Raw genomic sequence first — 26,732 nt, forward strand, 5'->3', positions numbered from 1 at the left:
TGGACCACATAGGTGGTCTCATCAGCACTCTTCCCCAGCATCTTTGTTAACTGCTCCAAGTCTCTCTGGATGTGCTGCTGCAGGAATCCTTTCGGGTCACTCAGTGGAGTCTTGATGATGTTTATCACAGCCTATACTTCAGGAGCAGCTTCAGCACCAAAGAGCAGATGACAGGAGTCTTATCCATGTCATCATCAAATGGCGAAAGAGACTTGATGTGTTTCCGGTGTTGTTGGGGAGCATCTCTCATGAGCTCCTGCACAACAAGTAGAGACAGAAGCCTATCAATCACACTCTTCTGAGGAGAAGTATTGTTTTTTAAGAACATAGTAGAAACCAGTTCCATGAAGAAATTATTGCACATCTGCTGGAATTGGGTGTGTTTCCCAATGGCCACCCTGTGCTCTTGGGAAACTGTCACAGAGAACTCCTCTGGCAGGCCAGTTAAACAGTAGGGGCAGGTCATCTGCCTAGAGATGAGCCAGATCTTGATGCAAGGCAGGCAGTACACATGGACACAGGGCAAACACACAGGATCCTGAGCATCTCCCAGGCGGAAGGGACATGGTCGCACTCCAAACCTGGCCAGACTCTTGCCGGCTTGCTCCTTGCACTCATAGAGTGGTTATCACAGCTACAAAAGGCCTGTGGGTCTTGAGATCAGAGTTCTCTTCATATTCTTAACCTTTTAAAAAAAATATTTAGTTGTAAATGGATACAATACCTTTATTTTTATGTGATGCTGAGGATTGAACCCAATGCCTCACACAAGCATTGTATCACTGACCACAACCCCAGCCCACATTCTTACCTTTATAAAAAATAAACCCAGCAACCTGAGGGGCTGAGGAAAAAGGAGTGCAAGTTCAAGGCCAGCCTCAGCAATTAAATGAGACCTTCAGCTATATAGCAAAACCTATGTCAAAGTTTAAATAAATAAAAGGGCTGGGGATGTAACTCAGCAGTGAAGTGTGCCTGGGTTTAATCCCCAGTTTAAAAATATGCATTTAAAAATCGTCTATGTGTAAAATAAAAATTTTAAATAGTAAGCAAAGAGAACATCATAGTGACTGGCAAATAGTGCAAAAGAATAAATATCAGTTATAATTTGAAGATCTTCAACTGCTGTTCTCAAAGATTTACTGGATGCCAAACAGTGGACCCATAGCTTTCACAGATTCTCATTTTTTCCTCACAACATTGAGACAAGTACTGTTGTTAAACATACAAGGCTCAGAGACTTGCCAAAAGTAAGCAAGATGTGGGCCAGGAATTATGCACCTAAAGATTCTAAGCACTACGCTGTATTACAGCCACAGGAGAATAAGGCTGGATATTTGGAAACTCAGTAGTTGGACCTTAGGTCATCAGATTGATGAGTTCTTGGCTTGAGGGCACATCCTAAGCTTGGGATGTATACACTGGTAAATCGCATGGAAATGGAAGGCGATCCTCAGGGTTATACAAAATGACATATAAGAGGAAAGGAGGGGTAAGACAAGATAATACAAATGGAAGAAATGATTTACAGTAGAAGGGGTAGAGAGAGAAAAGGGGAGGGGAGGGGAGGGGGGATAGTAGAGAATAGGACAGACAGCAGAATACATCAGACACTAGAAAGGCAATATGTCAATCAATGGAAGGGTAACTGATGTGATTCAGCAATCTGTATACGGGGTAAAAGTGGGAGTTCATAACCCACTTGAATCAAACCGTGTAATATGATGTATTAAGAACTATGTAATGTTTTGAACGACTAATAATAAAAAAAATAAAAATAATTAAAAAAAAGAAGTTTAAAAAAAATAAAATAAATAAATAAATAAAGGTCCCTGAAGCACAGGGGGTGAGCTTCATTGTGAGAGATGCCAATTTCCACCTAGAAGCTTCCTTTTCTCAATATTGAGGCCTGGGATACTTCCAGCCTAGGAGCTCTGGAAAATCAAACCATCAAGCTGAGCACAGTGAGGAATGCCTGAAATCCCAGCGGCTCAAGAGGCTGAGGCTGGAGGATCTCAAATTCAAAGCCAGCCTCAGCAACCCATCATTATTTACAACCATAATGCACCAATAAAAGTATGTGAAACAAAAATAATTCCAGTCTTAGCAATTTAGTGAGGTCCTAAGCAATTTAGTGAGACTCAAAAAAATTTTTTTAAAAAGGGTTGAGGGGCTGGGGATGTGGCTCAAGCGGTAGCGCGCTGGCCTGGCATGCGTGCGACCCGGGTTCGATCCTCAGCACCACATACCAACAAAGATGTTGTGTCCGCCGAGAACTAAAAAATAAATAAATATTTAAAAAAAAAATAAAAAATAAAAAGGGTTGAGGATATAGCTTAGTGCTTAAGTGCTTAATTATTATATTAATAATAATAATGTATTATTATTCCCTAGAATAATAATAATAATAAATTTAAAAATCAAACTATCAAGATTATCTGGTCGTCTAAACCATGTTTACTGAGGGCTTTCTCCAAGCAGGTCACTGTTCTGGGAGGAATTAGTCGCTGGCGTTTTAGAGTAGGGTGGTGGGCTTCAAGAAAGCAGGACACAGCTGGGGTTGTGTCTCAGTAGTAGAGCGTTCTCCAAGAACGTGCAAGGCCCTGGGTTCGATCCTCAGCACCACATAAAAATAATAAAATCAATGTATTGCGTCCAGCCAAACTAAAAAGTAAAATTTAGGGGCTGGGGGATGTGGCTCAAGCGGTAGCGCGCTCGCCTGGCATGCGTGCGGCCCGGGTTCGATCCTCAGCACCACATACCAACAAAGATGTTGTGTCCTCCGAGAACTAAAAAATAAATATTAAAAAAAAAAAAATAAAAAGTAAAACTTAGGAAAAAAAAAAGAAAGAAAGCAGAGGGACAAGACTTAGAGACTTGTTGAAAGGACAATTCAATCAGTCTCTAATTCGGGTGTGACTGAAGAATCCTAGTCGAGCTTCAACCAGAAACTCACGTTTCAAGGACTAGGAACCCTGGAGGGAGGATATAGCTGGAGCCCAGCAGCGGCCTGTGTAGGATCACACTTCTTGGAACCAAACTTAATGAAACCTGGCTCCCATAGAGGGTTCTTTCACTCTTTCAAACGCTTATATTTGCAATATTTTACAACAAGCACAGGTCAGTTTTTAAATTATATATGCACTTATACAGGTGTGTGGTCTTGTTTGTTTTTGTTTTTTTAACTACACAAAACCGAAAGCAAACTCGCACGGCTCGCTGGCGGCGCCGCCAGTTGGCCACCCGCCTCCTCAGCAGTCTCGCCAGAGCTCCGCCCGCTGCGGTCCGGAAGCTCGGCCTCCGCCGGGGTCGCGAGGAAAACCCGGAACGGAACAACGAGTCGAGCCGGAGCTGTGGCGCGTGCGCGAAAGGCGCAGCAGGCGCGAGCTCCTGGGCGGTCCCCGAGGCGCGGATTGGCGCCCGCGCGCGCCCCGGAGGCCCGCGAGGTGCCCGCCTGGGTGTGGGATGGCGGCCAGCCTGTGGATGGGAGACGTGAGTGAGGACGGCCGCCCCGGCTCCGAGAAGGAGGAATCTCGGTGTCCCGAGGGAGGAGGATATAGGGGGAGGGGACCTCGGATCCCGACATGGTGGAAGTGAACGCGAGGAGGGTTCCCTTTGGTGACACAGAACCGGGTCCCAGCGTCAGAGTGAAGCGTCTAAGTCCGGGGGGAGGGGGAGAGTGGTCCTGGGGCCCCTCCTGGGTACCTGGAAGGGAAAGGGAGGTTCTTTGGGGGAACAGAAGGGGCGGGACCCAAGGGTTGAAGCTTGGTTCTAGGCCTGCAGTGATGGGGCTCCTGACTCCTCGGGCAGGTTTGAAGTGAAGGAGTCAGGAGTTGAGACCTACGTCTGCAGAGGAGGGCCCCGTGCCCTGCATCAGTCTGCGGCTTGCAGGTAGGGGCCCTGTGCCCCGGGATGGGCAGCTGGACGCGGGCCTGAGCAGCGTCGCTCTTGTTTTTATGTAGCTGGAACCCTACATGGATGAGAACTTCATTTCTAGAGCCTTTGCCACCATGGGGGAGACCGTGATGAGCGTCAAAATTATCCGAAACCGCCTTACTGGGTACTTCTCTCTTCATCTTCCTAGTTCTGCAACTGTCATTCAGGGGAATGTAGACATCACAGAAAGGGCTCATCACCACCTCTGATAGTAGTTTACAATGTTATAAAAACTAACATTTGGGGGCTGGGAATGTGGCTCAGGCGGTAGCGCGCTCGCCTGGCATGCGTGCGGCCCGGGTTCGATCCTCAGCGCCACGTGCCAGCAAGGATGTTGTGTCCGCCGAGAACTAGGAAGTGGATATTGAAAATTCTCTCTCTCACTCTCTCTTTAAAAAAAAAAAAAAAAAAAAAAAAAAAAAAAAAAAAACAACTAACATTTGGGGGCATATTGAGTGGAAGTATAGCATATTGTTTAAGAACAGGATGCTGAAGCCAGAATGGGTTTGAAAACTATTTCTGCCATGTGACCTTGAATAAGTATTTGTTTACCTTGTCTCATTCACAAGGTAATGAAATTGAGTGTGAAATATGAGAGTAATATTAGAATTTACCTCATAGGTGAGGACTAAATTAGTTAATTGATATTTCGCATTTAGAACAATGTCTGGCTTATGGTATAAGCTCAGTAAGTATGGATGGATTATGACTTGCTACATAATAAAGATTTTCATTCATTATCTGTTTAAAATCACAAATACCTCTGAGCTGAATACTTTTATAAAAGAAGATCAATAATTGTGTTAAAGTGACATAGCTTTTTTTATTTGTGCAGGTAGTACTGGGAGTGGAACCCAGGGCCTCTGGTATGTTAGGCAAGCTCTCTACCACTGAGCTACACTCCGAGTCCCTAATGCAGCTATTAAATGACAGACTAGGGCTCAAATACAAGTCTGTCCTCAAAACTCTTGAGTGTCCCTTAACTCTTTTTTTCCCCTTTTTTCTTTTACTCTCTCTCTTTTTGTTGTTTTTATTATACTGAGAATTGAACTCAGGGTCTCATACATGCTAGGCAAGCACTGAGATACATCCCCAGCTCTTTTTTATTATATTTTGATAGAGGATCTTGCTAAATTGAAGAGATTGGCCTTGAATTTGCATTCTTCCTGCTGCAGCATTCTGAATACCTAGGATCACAAGCATGTGCCACCTTACCAGTTGTCTCTTAATTCTTATCCTAGTCATTAAAAATATACATTTAGCCAGGCACAGTAATCCCAGTGACTTTAGAGGCTGAAGCAAGAGGTTCACAAGTTCAAACCCAGCTTCAGCAACTTAGCACCCATGTATATATACATACACACACACACACACACACACACACACACACATATATTTATTTATTTATAGAGATACTACTATAGGGCTGGGGCTATAGTTCAGTTGATAGAGTGCCTGCCTCCTATGCACAAGGCCCTGGGTTCATTCTCCAGCACGGCCAAAAAGGAAACCAAAAAAATTTATTACCACAAGCTACAGTGGCACATGCCTATGATCCCAGTAACTGGGGAGGCTGAGGCAGGAGGATCAGAATTCAAGGCCCTCTGCAATTCAGCAAGATCCTGTCTCAAAATAAAAGGATTGGGGATATACCTCAGAGGTAGAACGTTCCTGGGTTCCATCCCCAGTACCACAAAACAAAAACATTACCCAAGGACACATTTTCTGACTGGGAGATCATGCTGGCCTGAACATTTCTGTTCCTGATTTTATAAACAGAAAATCCCAGATAATCAGCTACTGGTATGAAAGTTCATTCTGTAACACTTTCTGCTTTTTAAAAAAATTTCATAGATCCTCACATTTTAGCCTTTGTTTGCCATAAGATTTGAAACTATCTTTTCTTACCAGTAATTGCTAAACTTGTGGTACCTGTGGACACATTTTATTTATATCCTGCCTCACTTAACAAAGGCTTTGAAATGGCTTAGAAAAATACTGTATAATAAATAAATGTAAATTTTAAAAATGAAGACCAGAAAAAAATAAGGTAAAAATGTAACACCCTTGGGCTGGAGATGTGGCTCAGCGGTAGCGCGCTCGCCTGGCATGCGTGCGTCCCGGGTTCGATCCTCAGCACCACATACCAACAAAGATGTTGTGTCCGCCGAGAACTAAAAAATAAATATTAAAAAAATTCTCTCTCTCTCCTCTCTCACTCTCTCTTTAAAAAAAAAAAAAATGTAACACCCAAGTAAAAACAATATGCAATAAAGCATAGTGCTGCTGCAGTAGCACAGGCCTTAAATCCGAGAATTCAAAGGCAGAGGGGAAGTTCAAGGCCAGCCGTAGCAATTTAACAAGGCCCTCAGCAACATAGTGAGACTCTAAGATGATAATTTAAAGGGCTGGGGATGTGGCTCAGTGGTTAAGTGCCCCTGGGTTAAATTGTTAAATCCTTAGTGCAAAAAAAAAAAAAAAAGAGAGAGAGAGAGAGAGAGATCTTCCCCTAAGACCTGGCAAGTCCTGGCCTACTTATTTCCCCAAGAGAAAGGATGACATGTATATTTTTATTACAAAAAAATAGACCTTGGGGCTAGGCTGGGACTCAGCAGTAGTTCACTTGCCTGGAATATGTGAGGCACTGGGTTTGTTTCTCAGCATCACATATAAATAAATAAAATAAAAGTCTACCAACAATTAAAAAAAAAAAAAGACCTTGAGCTGGGTGCAGTGGTGCACACCTGTAATCCCAGCAGCTTGGGAGTCTGAGGCAGGAGGATCTAGAGTTCAAAGCCAGCCTCAGCAATGTGCTAAACAACTCATCGAGACCCTGTCTCTAAACAAAATTCAAAATAGAGCTAGACATATGACTCAGTGGTGGAGTTCCTCTGAGTTCAACCCACCCCCCAAAAAAAGACCTTGAAAAAGAATGTTCAGAGGAGCTATGTGACAACAGCCAAAAACTGAAAATAGCCCAGATATCCATGAAAAAAGAAAAGTATGTATCAGAGCATTCATAGTGATTGCCTTTGAATGGCTGGGTTATTGGTGATTTTATTTTCTTTGTACTTTTTTTTGGGGGGGGGGTGGGTACCAGGAATTGAATTCAGGGGCACTCAACCACTGAACCACATCCCCAGCCCAATTTTTGTATTTTCTTAGAGATAAGGTCTCACTGAATTGCTTAGCGTTTTGCTGTTGCTGAGGCTGGCTTTGAACTCTCAATCCTCCTATCTCAGTCTCCCCGAGCTGCTGAAATTACAGGATACACCACCGTGCCAGCCAGGCAAGCACTCTTTCTTTTTTGTGCCAGGAATTAAACCCATGGGCACTTAACCATTCCTGAGCCATATCTCCAGCTGTTTTTCATTTTTTTAATATAATTTTATTTTTTAAATTTGTTCTAGTTAGTTATACATGACTCATTTTTAAATTTTGTTTAATTTTTTTACTATTTTTTTTCAGTTGGTGATCGACCTTTTTTAGGGGTACCGGGATTGAATTTAGGGGCACTTGACCACTAAGCCACATCCCCAGCCCTAGTTTGTATTTTATTTAGAAACAGGGCCTCAAAGTTGCTGAGGCTGACTTTGAACTCCCCATCCTCCTGCCTCAGCTTCTGAGCCGCTAGGATTACAGGCATGCGCCTCTGCACCCTGCTCCATGATGGACCTTTTTATTTATTTATTTTTAATTATTCTTTTTTAAATATTTTTTTAGTTGTAGTTGGACACAATACCTTTATTTATTTACTTTTTTTTTTTTTAAGAGAGAGAAAGAGAGAATTTTTTAATATTTATTTTTTAGTTTTGGGTGGACACAACATCTTTGTTTGTATGTGATACTGAGGATCGAACCCGGGCCGCACGCATGCCAGGCAAAGGCGCTACCGCTTGAGCCACATCCCCAGCCCTTTATTTATTTACTTTTATGTGGTGCTGAGAATCCAACCCAGAGCCTTGCACATGCTAGGCAAGCACTCTACTGAGCCACAAACCCAGCCCTGGACTTTTTATTCATTTATTTATATGCTGTGCTGAGAATCGAACCCAGTGACTCAAAACATGTGAGACAAGCACTCTTCCACTGAGCCCTAGCCCCAACTCTTTTTAATTTTTTATTTAGAGATAGGGCCTCCCTGAGTTGCTTAGGGCCTCAAAAAATCGCTGAGACTGGCTTTGAACTCTCCATCCTCCTGCTTCAGGCTCCTGAGCCAGTGGGATTACAGGTATACACCACTGTGCCTAGCCAAACACTCTTTAATTTTACTGTTTTTTTTCGTGTTTTTGTTTTGTTTTGTGACACTTTACCATTGAGCTACATCCCCAGCACTTTTTATTCTATATTCCAAGACAGGATCTAGCTAAATTGCTGAGGCTGGCCTTGAACTTCTGATTCTCCTTCCTGAGAATTACTAGTCACTGGGATTGCAGGCATGTACCACTGCATCTGGCCCTTTAACATTACTTTTTTTGTTGTTTGTTTAAGTACTGGGAATTGAATTCAGAGACACTCAACCTACATCCCCAGCCCTATTTTTTATTTAAAGTCAGGGTCTCACTAAATTGCTAAGCGCCTCACAGTTGCTAAAGAATTAAGGGTAGTTTTCTCATATCATTTTCTACATTTTTGATTCATTTACTTATGTAGTAATTTACCAGTTCTATCTCTAATATTTTTTTGCAAACTAGATGTTAAATCTAAAGCTTGATTGAATTGCATTAAATATTTTTGGCAAGGGTACTTTACCAATGATATAGTATATAAATAAATCTTTACCCAGTGAGTCTGGGACTCTCCAGATTAGCAGTCCTTATATTTAGGTTTGTAAGTTATTTCCTAATTGGAATATTGCGAACAACAGAAACTGTGGGTTCTGCCAGGCGCAGTAGTACATGTCTATAATCCTAGCAGCTGAGGAGGCTGAAGCAGGAGGATCTCGATTTCAAAACCAGCTTCAGTAAAAAGTGAGGCTGTAGGCAACTCAGTGAGACCCTATCTGCCGCAAACTGCCCGGCCCCAGGCCGGCTGAGTCCCGCTCCTGCTGCCAAGCACTGCCTGCGGCACCCCTGCTGAGCGATTCCCTGCTGAGCTGTCAGTGCACACGGGCTTGCAATCTTGCAACCCGGTTGGGCACAAAAACACAAGCCAGTCAAACTGAGACAAAGTTTTATTTAGAGAGAGGCCGTGTGCGTCCCCTACAGGTGGGTCCGCCACGTGTGTGTTCTACCTGAGGGGGGGGGGGGGGTTTCCCCTTCCCCCGGAACACCCTCCTACCATCCTTTCCCAACCAATGGGAACTCTCCCATTACAAGAGTGACATGAGTAACCTGAGTCCTGAAAATGGGCCCAGCTAGACAGCATGAGTCCAATTACCATATGAATGTGAATTGCTGGCTGGCAGTCATAAAATCCAAAGGTGCCTGTATCAATATTTTTGCTGTGGCTCCTAACACCTATCTCTAAATTAAATACAAAATAGGGCTGGAGATGTGGCTCAGTGGTTGAGTGCCCCTGAATTTAATCCCCGATACCCAGAAAAAAAAAAAAAAACTTGAGGGCTGGAGATGTGGCTCAAGCGTTACGTGCTTGCCTGGCATGCGTGCGGCCTGGGTTCGATCCTCAGCACCACATACAAAAAATAAATAAATAAATAAATAAAGTTGTTGGGTCTGCCGAAAACTAAAAAATAAATAATTCTCTCTCTCTCTCTTTAAAAAAAAAAAAAAAAAAAAAACCTGAGTTCTGATTAGAAAATCATTTCTCTTTTCCTTCAGGCTAAGACTCATGGATATCTTGAACCCATTAAGTCCGAAGTTTTCAATTCTGTGACTATTTCAATGAAATTGACCTACATGCATTAAAATATGTTAGAATTCATAATATAGAGATTATTATGTGTTATTATATTGTTAATCATTATATTCTGATTATTAAACAACTATTTATGTAATATATATAAAAAATAAGGTGTTTTTGTTTTGCTCTTTGGTGGTGCTGGGGATTGAACTCAGGGCCTTATAAGGCATGCAAGGCAAGCACTCTACCAACTGAGCTATATTCCAGCCCCTAATATTTAAGTTTTTATAGGTGTTCCACTTCTGGACAATGTAATAAAATGGGTTAACCATTCTCTCTCTCTGCTTTCTTTCCAGGATCCCAGCTGGCTACTGCTTTGTAGAATTTGCAGATTTGGCCACAGCTGAGAAGTGTTTGCATAAAATTAATGGGAAACCCCTTCCAGGAGCGACACCTGTAAGGACATTTAGATAATGATAATATTGCCATTTTCATTGTCATTAATTACCACCATCTATTGAAGCCCTACTGTATACTTAACTCATTTTATTTAATCCCATAACAACCCTGTGTAGCAGGCATTGTTATCTTTGACATAAGAGGAAACTGAAGCTCAGGGAAGTAAATAACATACCCAGGGCAACACAGGTAGTGAGTGCAGAGCCAGGATTCAGACTGAAGATTGGTTGCTTCCAAAACCTTTGCCCTTTCCACTCTGCATCACTGCCTCCTATGACAGAAGACTTGAAACTCTAGGTCTTTTGCCTGACTGAGAAACTAGAACAGGCTGGCAGCAGCAGGAACCCATTTCAAGAGAGTTGCATTCTGCTCTTCCCACAGTTACTTAGCTTACAGCTGCTGTACCAGCTGCCACACCTGGGCTCATAGAACCATGGAGCTGGCAGTGCCCTTAACGGTCATCCGTGCAACCCCCTCATTTTATACAGGAGAAAAGGCTGAGGCTTAGAAAGGGGGAGATGTTTTGGCCAAGGTAATTTATTTAAGTTTTTTTCAAATATTGTTTGACTTTGAAACACCTTTCTTTTGTTTTAGTTTTCTTGTTTTTAAATTTCTAGGCAAAACGTTTTAAACTGAACTATGCCACTTATGGGAAACAACCAGATAATAGGTAAGTACAGAGCAATCCCAATGTAGCTTCAAGGCCTACCACAGGGGTGAGATGTGGCAATGTGCCAATGATTGCCAGAAGGAGGATGGGGAACCAAATTTGGCTGCCTGCACTTTGCCTGCTCCTGAGGGAAGACACACTTCCACTTCCCATTGGTGGACCTTCCTAGGGTGCATCTTGTTACAGCCATGTCTTTTCCCTGCAGTGGTAGAACACTTGTCTAACATGCTGAAGGCCCTGGGTTTAATCCAGGAGGCAGGGGCTGGGGATGTGGCTCAAGCGGTAGCGCGCTTGCCTGGCATGCGTGCGGCCCGGGTTCGATCCTCAGCACCACATACCAACAAAGATGTTGTGTCCGCCGAGAACTAAAAAAAATAAATAAATATTAAAAATTCTCTCTCTCTCTCTCTCTCCTCTCTCACTCTCTCTTTAAAAAAAAAAAAAAAAAATCCAGGAGGCAGGGGGTTTTTCTGTATCTGGTCCCTCCCCAGTCTTCTACTTTGTTACTGTCCACATTATTGAGGTTTATTCAGTAAGAATCCACCTGTGATAGCAACATAAATTGACTGGCATTTCAGGTTGCTATTTTAAAGTTTTAAAACAATGTATTAAAAGTTTTAAAAAGCTTTGCACCCATTGACCCTGTATTCCTGCTTTTCACAGTTTATCCAAGAATGTGTGCAAAGAGTAGCCTTGAAAGTGTTCAATGCACTGGGTACAATGGTGCGTGCCTATAATCCCAGCAGTTTGGGAGGCTGAGGCAGGAGGATCACAGGTTCAAAGCCAGCCTCAGCAACTTAGAAAGGCCTTGTCCCTAAATAAAATATTAAAAGAGGGGCTGGGGATGTGGCTCAAGTAGCGCACTTGCCTGGCATGCATGCAGCCCAGGTTCAATCCTCAGCACCACATACAAGCAAAGATGTTGTGTTCGCTGAAAACTAAAAAATAAATGTTAAAATTCTCAAAAAAAAAAAAATTAAAAGAGGGGCTGGGGTTGTAGTTCAGTGGTAGAGCTCTTGCCTAGCACATGTGAGGCACTGGGTTCAATCCTCAGCACCACGTAAAAATAAATAAGGTATTTATATATACATACGTATATGTATATATGTATATGTATGTATATTAAAAGGGGCTAGGGATGGGGCTAAGTGATTAAATGTCCCAGGGTTCAATCCCCATTACCAAAACAAAGTCATGTTGCGGAATATTGATTTTATCAAGAGGTTGTCAGTACATGCAGTTTTGTTGTTGATGTTGTTGTTGTTGTTTTCTTGGTACTGGGGATTGAACCAGGGGCACTTGACCACTGAGCCATATCCCAGCCCTGTTTTGTATTTTATTTAGAGACAGGATCTACTGAGTTGCTAAGCACCTTGCCATTGCTGAGGCTGGCTTTGAACTCACAATCCTCCTTCCTTAGCCTCCCCGAGCCACTGGGATTATCGGTGTGCACCACTGTGACCAGCACAGTTTTTGGTAATTTTTGTTTTGTTTTGTTTTTAGAGATAGAGTGTTTTCCAGGCTGACCTCAAACTTCTGGGCTCATGTAATCTCCTGTCTCAGCTTTCTGAGTTCCTTGGGATATAAGTTCATATCATTGCACTTAGTTGTTGGTGATATGTCAAAACTAAATGGGGTAGAAAAAAAACAGGATAGGCTCGGTGTGGTGGTACGTGACTATAAACCCAGAAACTCAGGAGGCTGAAGCAGGAAGATTGCAAGTTTGAGGCCAGCCTCAGCAATTTATGATCCCTGAAGCAATTTAGCAAGGCCCTATCTCAAAATAAAATGTGCTGGAGACAGTCACAGTTGCAAATTCCTGTAATCTCACAAAGGAGGATCACAAGTTCAAAGGCAGTCCCAGCAACTTAGCCTAGACCCTGTGTCAAAATAAAAAGAATGGGGATGTGGCTCAGTGGTTAAGCACCCTTGGGTTCAATCACCAATACGAAGGAGAAAAAAAAAAAAAAAAAAAAGGGTCCTGGGGATATAGCTCAGTAGTAAAGCACCCTTGGGTTTAATCCCCAGTACAAAAAAAGAGAAGCCATAGAAAAAAAGAAAAGTATGTATCAGAGCAATCATAGTGATTGCCTTTGAATGGCTGGGTTATTGGTGACTTTAATTTCTTTGTACTTTTTTTATGGGGGTGTGGGTACTGGAAATTGAACTCAGGGGCACTCAACCACTGAGGCACATCCCCAGCCCTATTTTTGTATTTTATTTAGAGACAGGGTCTCACCAAGTTGTTTAGCACCTCGCTTTTGCTGAGGCTGTCTTTGAACTTGTGATCCTCCTGCCTCAGCTTCCCAAGCCATTGGGATTACAGGTGTGCACCATAGAGTGACCCTCAATCCCCACCCCCACAGTAGCTTGGATTACAAGTATGTACCACTACCCCCTGGCTTCTATTCCTTAACATTTGATTTTAAAATGTTGAATGCACACAGAATGTCCAGTTTCTTTCAAAAAAATTTCTCTTTTGAGTTTTTCAGAGTTATACCTCTGACCTGTTCCTCCATCTATATGTATATAATACTTGAAAACTTGAAAGTAGACAGGCCTGTGTAGTAATAGAGGAATTCAAGGCAGGGGGCTGTTTCCCTAATTCTTCTGCCAGAACTGTAATGAAAAAGATTAGAACCTGGGTAAGCCTAGAATGCATGAGACCCTGGGTTTGTTCCCCAGTCCTGAGGAAGGTGGGTGGGGACATTGTTAAGTCCACCCATCAGATGTGTTTCCTAAGAGGCTCTGAAGAAGTTTATCAGGAATGTGCCAAAAGAGCTCTGCAAAGCAGGGCTTTTACTCTTTATCACTGATTCTTGTTCTCTCCTCAGCCCTGAGTACTCCCTCTTTGTGGGGGACCTAACCCCAGATGTGGATGATGGCATGCTGTATGAATTCTTCGTCAAAGTATACCCCTCCTGTCGGGGAGGCAAGGTGGTTTTGGACCAGACAGGCGTGTCTAAGTAAGGCTTTATCTGTAACTGATTCTGTTTTGAAATTCTCCTCTGGGGCAAGTGTTAGCATGTTGCTTCAGAGCAGAGGCTCTGGAGCCAAATTGGTTTGAATCCTAGCTCCAATACTGGCGAGGGACTATGAAGTAAAAAGCAAGCCTCTGCCCGTATTTTCTTGTCTGTAAAGTGGGGCTAATAGTATCTCTTATAGAACTGTTATAAGGATAACTAATAAAGGATATAAGTAAGTCATATAGGAAATACTCTATGGTTGTTTGCTGTTGTATTTATTATTTTTACTGAGCCTTTCAGTGTAGTTAGAAGTTTTCACTTCAGAAAGTGAAAAACAGGGGCTGGGGATGTGGCTCAAGCGGTAGCGCGCTCGCCTGGCATGCGTGCGGCCCGGGTTCAATCCTCAGCACCACATACCAACAAAGATGTTGTGTCTGCCGAGAACTAAAAAATAAATATTAAAAATTCTCTCTCTCTCCTCTCTCACTCTCTCTCCCCCTCCCCCCCTCCCTCCCTCCCTCTCTCTCCTCTCTCACTCTCTCTTTAAAAAAAAAAAAAAAAAGAAAAGAAAGTGAAAAACAGCCAGGTGCAGTGGTACATGCCTGTAATCCTGGCAACGAAGGAGACTGTGGCAGGAGGATCACAAGTTAAAAGCCAGCCTTAGCAACTGAGAGAGCCCCTAAGCAACTCAGCAAATCTGTTTCTAAATAAAAAATAAAAAGGGCTGGGGGTGTGATTCAGTGGTAAAGCACCCCAGGGTTAAATCTCTAGTAACCCCCCCCAAAAAATAATTAATTAATTTTAAAATGTAAAAAATGAATAGAAAGGGAAAAACTTCAAGAAAGGTTTGTTTTTTGTTTGTTTGTTTTTTAAATGGCAGTGCTGCATATATGAGGCAAGTACTCTACCACTGAGCCACACCCCAGCCCAAACAGGCTTATTGTTGATTAGCACAGTACTTACAAGCACAGGCTTTGGAAGTCTGACACATGTGGATTTGAATTATGCTTCTACTATGTATAACTTTGGCTACCTCTTCAGTAAAATGGTGGATACTATCTTATGTGATTGTTGGACAGTTTGATGAGATTACTTAGGGAAAATACTCAGTACAGTGCCTGGGAAATAATTAGTGATCAATAAATGTTACCTATCCCTAGATCATTCCCCAACAAGAACATGAGCTCAGGAGAGCACAAACCAAGTCTCTGTGACTGCTGCATCCACACAATACCAAACATACAAAGACTCTGGAAATATTTGTGGAGTGGACTTCTTCAACTGTTATTATTACTGCTACTACTATAATTATAGTGATAATAATTTATTATTTTCCAGTAGATTAGGAAGGATGCTCTTAACTGGGAAGGAGTCCCACAGGTGAAGGTATTAAGAATAGTCAACTGAAAGTAGGAATTCCTGCAGATTTCAAGGTTGTCCAATGCTTGAATCTGGCACTATTCTGTGGATACCTCCACTACTGGGACTTGTCCTTTCCCAGATTGATGGATTCTTTCTTCCTTCTTTTCTTTTCCTCAATCCTGCCTGCCTCTAACTCTTCCCTCTTTTCTATGCCTCCCTTCTTAAAACTTCATCACATTTGTGACCTAAGAGTGTATTGGGTTTTTTTTCCCCCTGCAGGGGTTATGGTTTTGTGAAATTCACAGATGAACTGGAACAGAAACGAGCCCTGACGGAGTGCCAGGGAGCAGTAGGACTGGGGTCTAAACCTGTTCGGCTGAGTGTGGCAATCCCTAAAGCGTGAGTTCGGTAGGGAGGGCGGAGGGCCCTAGACTCATCCCACCCACATTCCTTATCTGTTTGCTGACCGCCAGGTATGGGACTCCCACTTGGACGGGAGGCTGCAAGAAGGCTGACTTCAAGTCATGATTACCAAACATCTGCCTTTGGGCAGGTGGGTGCTGGGTATTAGAGATGAACTATTATAACCTCAACCCTTCAGAGGTTGAAGACAGGTATAACTGGGGGAGGCAGATATATTCAGATGTTTCTGGTAGCAATACTGTAAAAGCTGGCTATACTTGTCCAATGTTCCTTTTCTTCGCTCAGTGGTGTTGCTATTGAGAATTTATAAGAATTGAGCAGAAGGAAAAAAGTTGCTTCCAGTGTGAGCTATATTTATGTTAATGAAACCTTCAAACCTCCTATGAAAGTCCCTTGCTGTGGATATGGCTAAGAATGGATTCTAAACCCCTTATAGAATATTATATATGTCACTATTAGATTTGTCATGGTAGGTAGAAAAGCTTTTCTGCCTTTTCTAGGTAGAAAATCCTTTCCTAACAAGTCCCAGAAGTTTTTTTGTTTGTTTGTTGGTACTAGGGGCTGGGGATGTGGCTCAAGCGGTAGCGCGCTCGCCTGGCATGCGTGCGGCCCGGGTTCGATCCTCAGCACCACATACCAACAAAGATGTTGGTACTAGGGATTGAACTCAGGGACACTCAGTCACTGAGCCACATTCCCAGCCCTATTGTGTATTTTATTTAGAGGCAGGGTCTCTCACTGAGTTGTTTAGTGCTTTGCTTTTTGCTGAGATTTGCTTGGAACTCGTGATCCTCCTGCCTCAGCCTCCCGAGAGATTGGGATTACAGGCTTGCACCACTGCCCAGCTCAAGGAGATTTCTTGAGCAGATGTAAGACAGCCTTTCTCTGAGTAGCATCTTTCACTATTTAACCAAGGTAACGATTCTCAACTGGGGGCAGTCTTAGCCCTAAAGGGATATTGACAACATATACAGATACTTTGGTTACCTCAATTAGAATGGCATCTAGTGTGTAGCAGCTAGGATTGCTGCTAAACGTCCTACAATAACTGTGTGTTATTATTATTTTATTTTTTTATTTTTTTGGTAGGGATTGAACTGAGTTGCCTAAGGCCTTGCTAAGTTGCTGAGGCTGGCTTTATTTATTTATTTTTTAAAATATTTATTTTTCAAAATATTTATTTTTCAATTGTAGTTGGACACAATACCTTTATTTTATTTATTTATTTTTATGTTGTGCTGAGGATCCAACCCAGGGCCCCGCACATGCTAGGTGAGCACTCACTCTACCTCTGAGCCACAACCCCAGCCCCTGAGGCTAGCTTTAACTAACTTGAGATTCTTTTGCCTCAGTCTCCAAAACTGCTGGGAATAACTGTTTTTTAAAAGTGATTTGGGAATTCTTTGTGTTTTAACTATGTTTAATACATTGAATGATACCAGGTATGGTGGCACATGCCTGTAATCCCATTTGTTTGGAAGGCTGACACAGGAGGATCGCAAGTTCAAAGGCAGCCTTAGCAACTCAGCGAGGCCTTAAGCTACTCAATGAGACCCTGTCTCTAAGTAAAATATTTTTTAAAAGGGGCTGAGGAATGTGGCTCAGTAGTAAAGCACCTCTGGATTCAATCCCTGGTACCTTGACCTCCCCAAAAAATAATAATACATTAAATGAAGAACAACCTGAGTGATTTCTTTTTTTTTTTTTTTTTTAGTTGTAGATGGACACAGTATCTTTATTTATTTATTTTAATGTGGTGCTGAGCATCAAATCCAGGGCCTCACATGTGCAAGGCAGGCGTTCTACCACTGAGCTACAGCCCCAGCCCCAACCTGAGTGATTTCCTCAGTGTACTCTATGTAATTACATCCCTAATCCCCCCCCACTTATTTTTTTGTTTGTTTGTTTGTTTTTTGGTTTTATTTTTTGTGGCAGGGTCTTACTAAGTTTCTTATGGTCTTCCTATCTTGGCCTCCCAAATAGCAGGAATTAAAGGCATGTGCCACCAAACCAGCTAGCAAAATTTTTAAAAGAGAAAAATTTCCTCGTAATTACATTACTCCAAAATTACTATAATTTCAGCCAGGTGTAGTAGTGCATTCCTGTAATACCAGTGACCTGGGAACCTCAGACAGGAAGATCAGAAGTCTGTCAGGATCAGTCTGGGCTACTTAGTGAAACCCTGTCTCAAAATGAAAAATAAAGGTGGGGGTACACACCTATAATCCCAGCAATTCAGGAGGCTGAGGCAGAAGGATCACAAGTTCAAAGCCAGCCTCAGCAATTTAGCGAGGTCCTGAAAAACTTAGCAAGACCCTCCCTCAAAATAAAAAGAGCTGGGAATGTGGCCTAGTCGTTAAGCACCCCAGATTTAATCCCTAGTACCAAAAAAAGAGGGCTACAGAATGGAGTTGTGGCTGAGCTCAACACCACATAAAAATAAATAAATGAAATAAAGATATTGTACCACACAAAAAAATTTAAAATTACTATAAAACTTCTTTATATGATTTTCACAAGACTCAGTTTACATAGCATAGATTTTCTTTTTCTTTCCTTTTTTGGCGGTGCTGTGACCCAGGGCCTCATACATGCTAGGTAAGCATCCCACTACTGAGCCACATACCCAGCCCCTTTATTTTTTTATTTTGAGAAAGGATATCACTAAATTACACAGACTGACCTTAAACTTGTTATTCTCCTGAGTAGCTGGGATTACAGGTATGTGCTACTACATCTAGCTCAACCCTTCATTTTTTAAATTATAAGAGCGATGCAGGTATAATGGTGAAAAAAAAAAGTGTTCATTGGGTTTGTTTTCCAGTTTACTTAGTACATACACTTTTTCATATGGTTGTAAAATCATCATTGTATATTTATGTGGTGGGCTGTGCTGGATATTGAACCTAGAACCCCATATTGCTAAGCACACTCTATATTGAATAACCCCAGACAATATTTTTTTTTATTTGTTTGTTTTGTTTTTTAAGAGAGAGAGAGAGAGAATATCTTTTTTTGTAGATGGACACAACACAATGCCTTTATTTATTTATTTTTTTATGTGGTGCTGAGAATTGAACCTGGGTCCCGCCTGTGCTAGGTGAGCGTTCTACCGCTGAGCCACAATCCCAGCCCCAACAATAATTTTTTTTTCTTTTAAAGAAGGAAATGGCTTGATCTTTATAATGATCCTATAGAGCAGTTTGTTTGTTTGTTTGTTTGTTTTTTAAGAGAGAGAGAGAGAGAGAATTTTTAATATTTATATTCGGCCGACACAACATCCCTGTTTGTATGTGGTGCTGAGGATCTAACCCGGGCCGCACAAATGATGGGCAAGCACGCTACCGCTTGAGCCACATCCCCAGCCCCAACAATAATGTTTTAAAATAAAATGCAGAATAGAGTTGGGGATATAGCTCAGTGGTAGAGTGCTTGTCCTGCATGTAGGGGACCCTGAGTTCCATCCCTATCACTACAAATATAAATAAATAATTAAACTTCAGGATATGTTTCCCCTCACCTCCCAGGACTGGTAATTGAACCCAGGGTCTTGGACATGGTAGACAAGTGCTTTACCACTGAGTTACATCCCCCTTTTTTTTTGTTTTCTTCAACAGGGTCTCACTAAGTTGCCCAGCCTCCCAAGTAGCTGGGATTACAGGCATACACCTCTACACTAGACTTTGAATATTCTTTCATGGTACATTCTGTCCAGGAATTCTTCTGATGTATACCAGTTTGATATCTTATCATTTGTTCAGTCAGTATTTACCGAGTCCCTGCAACTACATAGGTCCAGTCCTAGACTTTGGAGATATAGCTATAAACAGGGGAGACAAAGAGGTTTTAATCTGTTCTATCTGTTACTTGTTTGATATTGTTGTCAGTGATTGGTACCTGCCTAAGGGGAGGTGCCCTAAAACCCTGGGAATGAGGGTGACCAGAGTTCTTTTTGAGATTTTGACTATAACAGCTGTATGTAAAGAAACAGAACAGAAATGTCTTAATTGTCTGATGAAGACAAAATCAGATCCAGGCTAGGGAGACTGTACCTTCAATTTCCTTAACAAGTCAGAAGAGTGGCAGATATACTTGAGATCATGAAAGGGGAATCAGAGATGAATAGCAGGAGTGTCCAACCTAATGCTGGGCAGGGAGCAAGAGTCTGCCAGTATACTTCATTGAACCATGTCTCTAGAGGGGAATTGCTTCAGGCTAGGTCTCAAGCAATCAGAGGTGGAGTCCACCTGACACCTCTGGCTAAGTCCTGCTGACCAAGCAGACATTGAACTCGAAAGGAATAGCATTTGTAGTTTGTATAATAGGGATTTATTTGTATAGTATTCAGCTTCTACTTATGGCTTGGTTACCCATCTAGCTTGACTATAGACAGCAAATAAGGACATCCATTATATGGAACCCTTATGAATCTCCTTACAAACCAACCAGTGGCATGATGTGGTTAGCTTCTGTCTCCTTCATGTTTGTTGGCACTTATAAGACACTCTGGGGCTGGAGTTGTAGCTCAGTGGTAGTGAACTTGCCTCCCAAGTGTGAGGCACTGGGCTCGATCCTAGCACCACATAAAAACAAAGGTATTGAGTCCATATACAATTTAAAATAAAAAATAATAAAAAAAAAAAGCAAAAGACACTCTGGAGCCCTTCAGAAAACAATGAATGGAAACACTGCCACATACAGAGCTTGAGTTATGTTGTTGTGATTCTTCTCATCTAGGATCACTGGTAAGAACCCTAGGATCACTGGTAAGAACCCGGACCTCTTTGATGTGCCTGTTCACATATGGTTTATATGTCACTGCAGGCAATAGATTCTTTGTGGTCTTGGCATTCTGACTTTGGTTAGTAGCAACTATGGCTACTATGCACTGAGAAGGAAAAAGCTTTACACCAACACTGGAGGCTTCGGCCCTGATTGATGAATGCAAGATGTAGAAGACAAGTTGTTGTGAGCTTGTCAGAGCAGGTGCTGTTTGTAATGGTGTAACATTAGAAGTGTAACTCTTAAAGAGTTAAATGTGGCTCCAGACCGAAGCATAGCCTTCAGAAATCACTCAACTTTTTAGAGATTTGATATCCTCATCTGTATAATGGGAATAATAACAGCTTTATTTTAGGGCCATGCAAGACTTAAATTAGGTGACCATAGATGAACAATGATTATTACAAAACCAGAGTAACTACTTAAATAGATGGCACAGTATCTGTGGATGTAGCTCACTGTAGAGCTCATGCTTAGCATATGCAAAGCCTTGAATTTGATCCCCAGCACACACGCATACACACACCAAAAAAAAAAAAAAAAAAGATCACCCTAATGAACCATAGTGATAAGACTACTGGAATACTGTTTGTTTTGTTTTGGTGTTTCGTGGGAAATGTGGTGGCACATACCTATAATCCCAGTGGCTCAGGAGATTGAGGCAAGAGGATCTCCAGCTCAGAGCCAACCTCAACAACTTAATGAGGCCCTAAACAACTAATGAGACCCTGTCTTAAAATTAAAAAGAAAAACAAAAAACTCTGTAGTTTGAAATACTTCTTAGATCATTCTAAATCCAGATTCTCTAGCCATGTTTACCTGACTTTTGTAGCTGGCAGAAAAAAATAATAATAATAATCTCCCAAGATCTTGAGAAGGGAGAGAAAAATTGGTCCTGACTTTGATAAGAGAGACAAACCTAACCATTAGGAACTATCTTAAATACATGGGTTCTGGAGACAGACTGCCTGAATTTGAATCTCTTAGTAGCTGTGTGACTATGGACCAATTATTTAATCTCTGTACTCAGTTCCTAATCTGAAAGTAGGAATAACGTTATACTAATTGCACAGGGTTATTGTGAGGATTAAATGAGTTAATCTGCATAAAGCATTTAGAACAGTCTCTGGTCACATAGGAAATGTTACATAAATATCTGCTTATATTTGTTTTTATTTCTTCATTTAAGGAGCCGGGTAAAGCCAGTGGAATATAGCCAGATGTATAGTTACAGCTATAACCAGTATTACCAACAGTACCAGAACTACTATGCCCAGTGGGGCTATGACCAGAACACAGGCAGCTACAGCTACAGTTACCCCCAATATGGCTACACCCAGAGCACCATGCAGGTAACTGATTTGGTAAAGCAGCCACTCTTGGGTTACTTTTCTCCTCTAGAAATGGGTCAATCTCCAGGATGGGATTAGTAACAGGGCTTAGGCTTCACAAAAAGTGGGAAAGCTAAAGTGACCCAATTCTTATTAAAAACAAGCCACCATGCCCACAGGCTAGGATTTCATCATGTTCATCTCTTCCCTCTCTGGTCTCTTGACAGACATATGAAGAAGTTGGAGATGATGCATTGGAAGGTAAGAAAGAGTTTATTCATTCATTCCTCTGTCAAGGGTTATCATGTGATTGCTTTATGGTTGGCCCTGTGCTTGAGCTAGATTCTGAGGAATGCAAGGTAAAGTCTACTCTGGAGGAATTTACATTCTTCTGAGAAAGCCAGACACATACATGATAATGGCAAAGTGTGAAGCCAGAGGTGTGAGTGTAGATCCCTTGAAAAATGTCCACACAATTCGGTAGTTTTTCAAATAGTCACAAAGTTGTGCATCCACTACTACTAGTTCCAGAACATTTTCTCATCCCTAAAAGAAACCCTGCAACCATTAGCAGTCACTCTGTATACCCCTCTTCCAGCCCCTGAAAACCACTCTTATACTTTTTGTCTGGACTTTCTTTGGGGCAGGGTTACTAGGGGTTGAACCTAGGAGTGCTATACCACTGAGCCGCATCCCAACCCTTTTTATTATTTATCTTTTTTTGAGACAGGATTTTGCTAAATTTGTTAGGGCCTAAAATGCTGAGGCTAGCCTTGGATTTACAATCCTCCTGCCTCAACCTTGCAAGTAGCTGGGATTAGAGGTATGCACACCACACCAAGCATTTAGGAGTTTTAAATAAATAGAATATATGTAATATATGATCCCTTTTGAATAGCATCTTTCATTTAGCATAGTGTTTTCAAGGGTCATTTGCATTGTAGTCTTTAAGTACTTCATTTCTTTGGGGACCAAACAATATTCCATGCATTTTGTTTAGCCATTCATCAGTTGATAGACATTTGGGTTTTCACCTTGGGCTATTATGAGTAGTGCTATTATAAATATTCATGGATGAGCTTTGGTGTGAATAAAGACAAGTTTTCATTTATTTACTTATTTTTAGTTGTATATGGATTCAATGCCTTTATTTGTTTTTATGTGGTATTAGGATGGAACCCAGTGCCTCACACTTGCAAGGCAAATGCTCTACCACTGAGCTACAACTCCAGCCAAGTTTTCATTTCTTTTAGGTACATATCTAGGAGTAGATTATTTGGTGAACTGTTTAACCAGTTATTTTGCCAAACTTCCATATTACCTGCCACGTTTTATATTCCTCCCAACATGTTTGACATTCCAATTTCCCCACATCCTCATTGGCACTTGGTCTTTTTCATTCTAAGTGCCTGGGTTTGCAGGGTATCTCATTGTGTTTGTTTTTTTTTTTTTTTTTTTTAAGATTTTTTTTTAATACATTGATTTTATTTATTTATTTTTATGTGGTGCTGAGGATTGAACCCAGGGCCTCGCACCTACGAGGCGAGTGCTCTACCACTGAGCCACAACCCCAGCCCATCATTGTGGTTTTGATTTGCTGATTACTAATAGTGTTGATCATCTTTTCATATGCTTTTATTGGTCATTTGTTTATCTTTGGAAAAATGTCTACTTAGCCTTTGCTCATTTTTTAATTGGTTTTTCTTTATTGTTGAGTTACTAGAGTTAGAGTCTTTATATCTTATTCTGGATAGTATTCTCTTGTCACATGTATGACTTGCAAATATTTTCTCCCATTTCATAGGTTATTTTTTCACTTTATTGACAGTTTTTTTTCCCCCACAGTACTGGGAATCAAACTCAGGGGTGCTCTACCACTGAGGTACATCCTCAGCCCTTTTTTGGCAGGGTGCAGGTACTCCCTAAATTGCTGAGTTTGGCTGGCCTCAAACCTGCAATCCTGCTGCCTCAGCTTTCCAAGTAATGGGGATTATAGCATGCATCTTGACCATAATTCTTTTTTTTTTTTTTTTTTTTTTGTAGATGGACAGCATATCATTATTTTGTTTATTTTTATGTGGTGCTGAGGATCGAACCCAGTGCCTCATATATACAAGGCAAGCACTCTGCCACTAAGCTATGGCCCCAGCCCTTAGACCATAATTCTTTTATCAGACATTTGTCAGTTCTTTGAGGTGGCACTTTGGACACAGCAACTGTGTGTGTGGTGCTGGGGATCAGACCCCAGGCTTTTGCACATTGTGAGACAAGCACTTAACTACTGAGCTATACCCTTGGCCCAACTAAGTGTTGTTGTTGTTTTGAGGGGGGTACCGGGGATTGAATTCTACCACTGAGCCACATCTTCAGGGCCCCCCCCCCCCCGCTATATTTAGTTGTAGTTGGACACAATACCTTTATTTCATTTATTTATTTTTTATGTGATGCTGATCCTCATACATGCTAGGTAGGCGTTCTACCACTGAGCCACAACCCCAGCCCTCCCCAACCCTATTTTAGAAACAGGGTCTCACTGAGTTGCTTAATACCTCACTGTTGCTGAGGCTGGCTTTGAACACGCAATCCTCGTGCCTCTCAGCCTCCCTAGCCACTGGGATTACACGCATGCACCACTGCGCCTGGCCAACTCAGTGAGTGATTTTTTTAAAATAATTTCTTTCTTTATTTTTTTAATATTTATTTTTCAGTTCTTGGCAGACACAACATCTTTGTTTGTATGTGGTGCTGAGGATCGAACCCGGGCCGCACGCATGACAGGCGAGCGCGCTACCGCTTGAGTCACATCCCCAGCCCCTAAATATTTATTTTAATACTTATTTATTTTCAATATTTATTTTTGGGTTGAGGCAAAATTAGTGATTTTGACCAGATTTTTCAAGCCCAAATTTGAAATGAGGACCAGACGAGAAAATCCAGGGCATATGATTACTAGATATAGGTGTATCTTTTTAAGTATTTGCATTTATTTTTTTTTAATGTTTATTTTTTAGTTATAGTTGGACACAATGTCTTTATTTTACTTTGTTTGGTGCTGAAGTTCAGACCCCGTGCCCCATGCATGCTAGGTGAGCGCTCTACCTCTGAGCCACAACCCCAGCCCCTAAGTGTAGCTTTTAATAAATACGCAAGGAAAAACAAACCCCATTACAGGTATTATATTCTCTAAGAATATTAACATTTTCATCCTGGGGGTCTTGCCCCTCCAGGAGGCCTAGGAGTAGGAAACTGGGTCCAGATCCCTTGTGGCTGTTGTGCCTTAGTCTGCCTTGACCCCATCCCTGCTTTTCCCCCCAGACCCCATGCCACAGCTGGATGTGACTGAGGCCAACAAGGAGTTCATGGAACAGAGTGAGGAGCTGTACGATGCACTGATGGACTGCCACTGGCAGCCCCTGGACACAGTGTCTTCAGAGATCCCTGCCATGATGTAACCAGGACAAAGGACAAGTCAGGATGGACTGACTTTAAAAAAAAAAAAAGTGAAAACATTTGCTTTTGGAAATGATTTGTAAGATTTTAATGACTTTACTAAGATTATTACTACTTCTGCAACTCTGCTGCCTCTTACTTGGTAGTGAACTATGAGTGTGAAAACCAAGAGACCAACTGTCCAACAAGGCTCAAATATTTTGTTGAACTAGTCATTTGCCCAAGTAGTAGGTTTACCCTCAAACTCCTGGACAAAGGACAGTTTGGGGTCAACATGTGGATCATGAGATTCATTTACTAAACCCTGGTTTATAAGCCATTCTCAGGCATCTAAATTCCTTGGGTCAGAATTTGTGGAGCTTCTGCTGTGTCAGCAGTATTCAAGGCTAGCAGGTAAGCTAAGAAAGGTGTGACTCACTGAAGAGGAACTTGTTGGTAGAAGTGATCCGAGCTTCTCCAGAGCCAAGGCAAGATTATAAATTCAAAACCAATCTAAGCAAAATTGCTATATTAAAAAGAAATTAAGAGGGGTGGGCACTGGGATGGTGGCTCAGTGATAGAGCACTCTCCTAGCATGGGTGAGGCCCTGGGTTTGGTTTCATTTCTTATATATTTTAGTTGTAGAAGGACACAATATTTTTATGTGGTGCTGGGACTGAACCCAGAGCCTCACACATGCAAGACAAGCACTATACCACTGAGCTACAACCCCAGCCCTAAAAAATAAACATTTGAAATAAAGCTGGGCGTGGAGCTTACACCTGTAATTCCCACAACTCTGGAGACTGAGGCAGGAGGATACAAAGTTGGGAGACCAGCCTCATCAAGTTTGAACTTGTCTCAAAGTGCAGGGGATATAGCTCAATGGGAAAGTGCCCCTTGATCCAATCCTGCCTTCCCTACCTCCCAAAATGCAGTGGCTGGGCCTAGAAAGCTCAAAATCTGAAACTTGCCCCAATAATTAGTGTTTCCAAATAGCCTGTGCTACTAACTGGGCATGGTGGCACTCACCTATAATCCCATCAACTAGCTTAGTATGGGCCCACACCTGTGATCCCATCAACTGAGGCCAGCAGAAGATTAAGAGAACCTAAAAAAAGGGAGCCAGATACAGTGTGATCCCAGTGGTTTGAGAGACTGAGAATCATAACTTCCAAGCCAGCCTCAGCCACAGTCAAGCAACTCAGTGAGGCACTATCTCTAAATAAAATACAATAGAGCTGGAGATGTGACTCAGTGCCCCTGGGTTCAGTCATTATAGTGTCATGTGTCCCAAGCCCCCCTTCCCATTTCTTGGCCTTAATTGCCTAAACTAAGTAAGTATTCTATATGGTGGTTCACAAGAGGTAATGTGATTAAAGTGACTTGGTGTGAGCCAGAATCCATGCCAGACTCATACCCATCCCTTATCAAGTATATCCAGTACCAGACACTTCTGAAAGGTCTATGGTTTATAAAATCTCCATCTCTTCCAATTAATTTTATACCAGAGGAACTGAGGTGGTGTGTACAGTTGCTGCTTTAGGCAAAAAGGATCTAAGCAAACAGTCT

General features: G+C 41.9%; 1 protein-coding gene across 2 annotated transcripts; it reads left to right on the forward strand.

Annotated features, from left to right (window-relative positions):
- The first annotated feature begins 3,366 nt into the window (after window positions 1–3,366).
- Trnau1ap (tRNA selenocysteine 1 associated protein 1) lies at window positions 3,367–25,299 on the forward strand. 2 transcript variants are annotated; one of them, XM_026391711.2, is made up of 9 exons: window positions 3,367–3,492; window positions 3,963–4,060; window positions 10,095–10,194; window positions 10,815–10,867; window positions 13,702–13,833; window positions 15,475–15,594; window positions 21,590–21,752; window positions 21,959–21,992; window positions 25,047–25,299. In XM_026391711.2, exons 1-9 carry the CDS (start codon window positions 3,466–3,468, stop codon window positions 25,181–25,183), a joined length of 864 nt encoding a protein of 287 aa, XP_026247496.1. In that variant the 5' UTR covers window positions 3,367–3,465; the 3' UTR covers window positions 25,184–25,299. The 2 variants fall into 2 exon arrangements, with proteins under 2 accessions (XP_026247496.1, XP_026247497.1); XM_026391712.2 differs by lacking the exon at window positions 15,475–15,594.
- The last annotated feature ends 1,433 nt before the right edge of the window (window positions 25,300–26,732 follow it).

The sequence above is a fragment of the Urocitellus parryii genome, chromosome 11, assembly GCF_045843805.1.
Source record: "Urocitellus parryii isolate mUroPar1 chromosome 11, mUroPar1.hap1, whole genome shotgun sequence".
Taxonomy (NCBI): Eukaryota; Metazoa; Chordata; class Mammalia; order Rodentia; family Sciuridae; genus Urocitellus; species Urocitellus parryii.

What these genes read in the sequence shown, in the direction of transcription:
- Trnau1ap (XM_026391711.2), top strand. Translation starts at nt 3,466, where the DNA reads ATGGCGGCCAGCCTGTGGATGGGAGAC. An exon ending in GGGAAACAACCAGATAATAG is followed by an intron (nt 10,868 to 13,701) that starts GTAAGTACAGAG and finishes TTCTCTCCTCAG; the next exon opens with CCCTGAGTACTCCCTCTTTG. An exon ending in ACACCCAGAGCACCATGCAG is followed by an intron (nt 21,753 to 21,958) that starts GTAACTGATTTG and finishes GTCTCTTGACAG; the next exon opens with ACATATGAAGAAGTTGGAGA.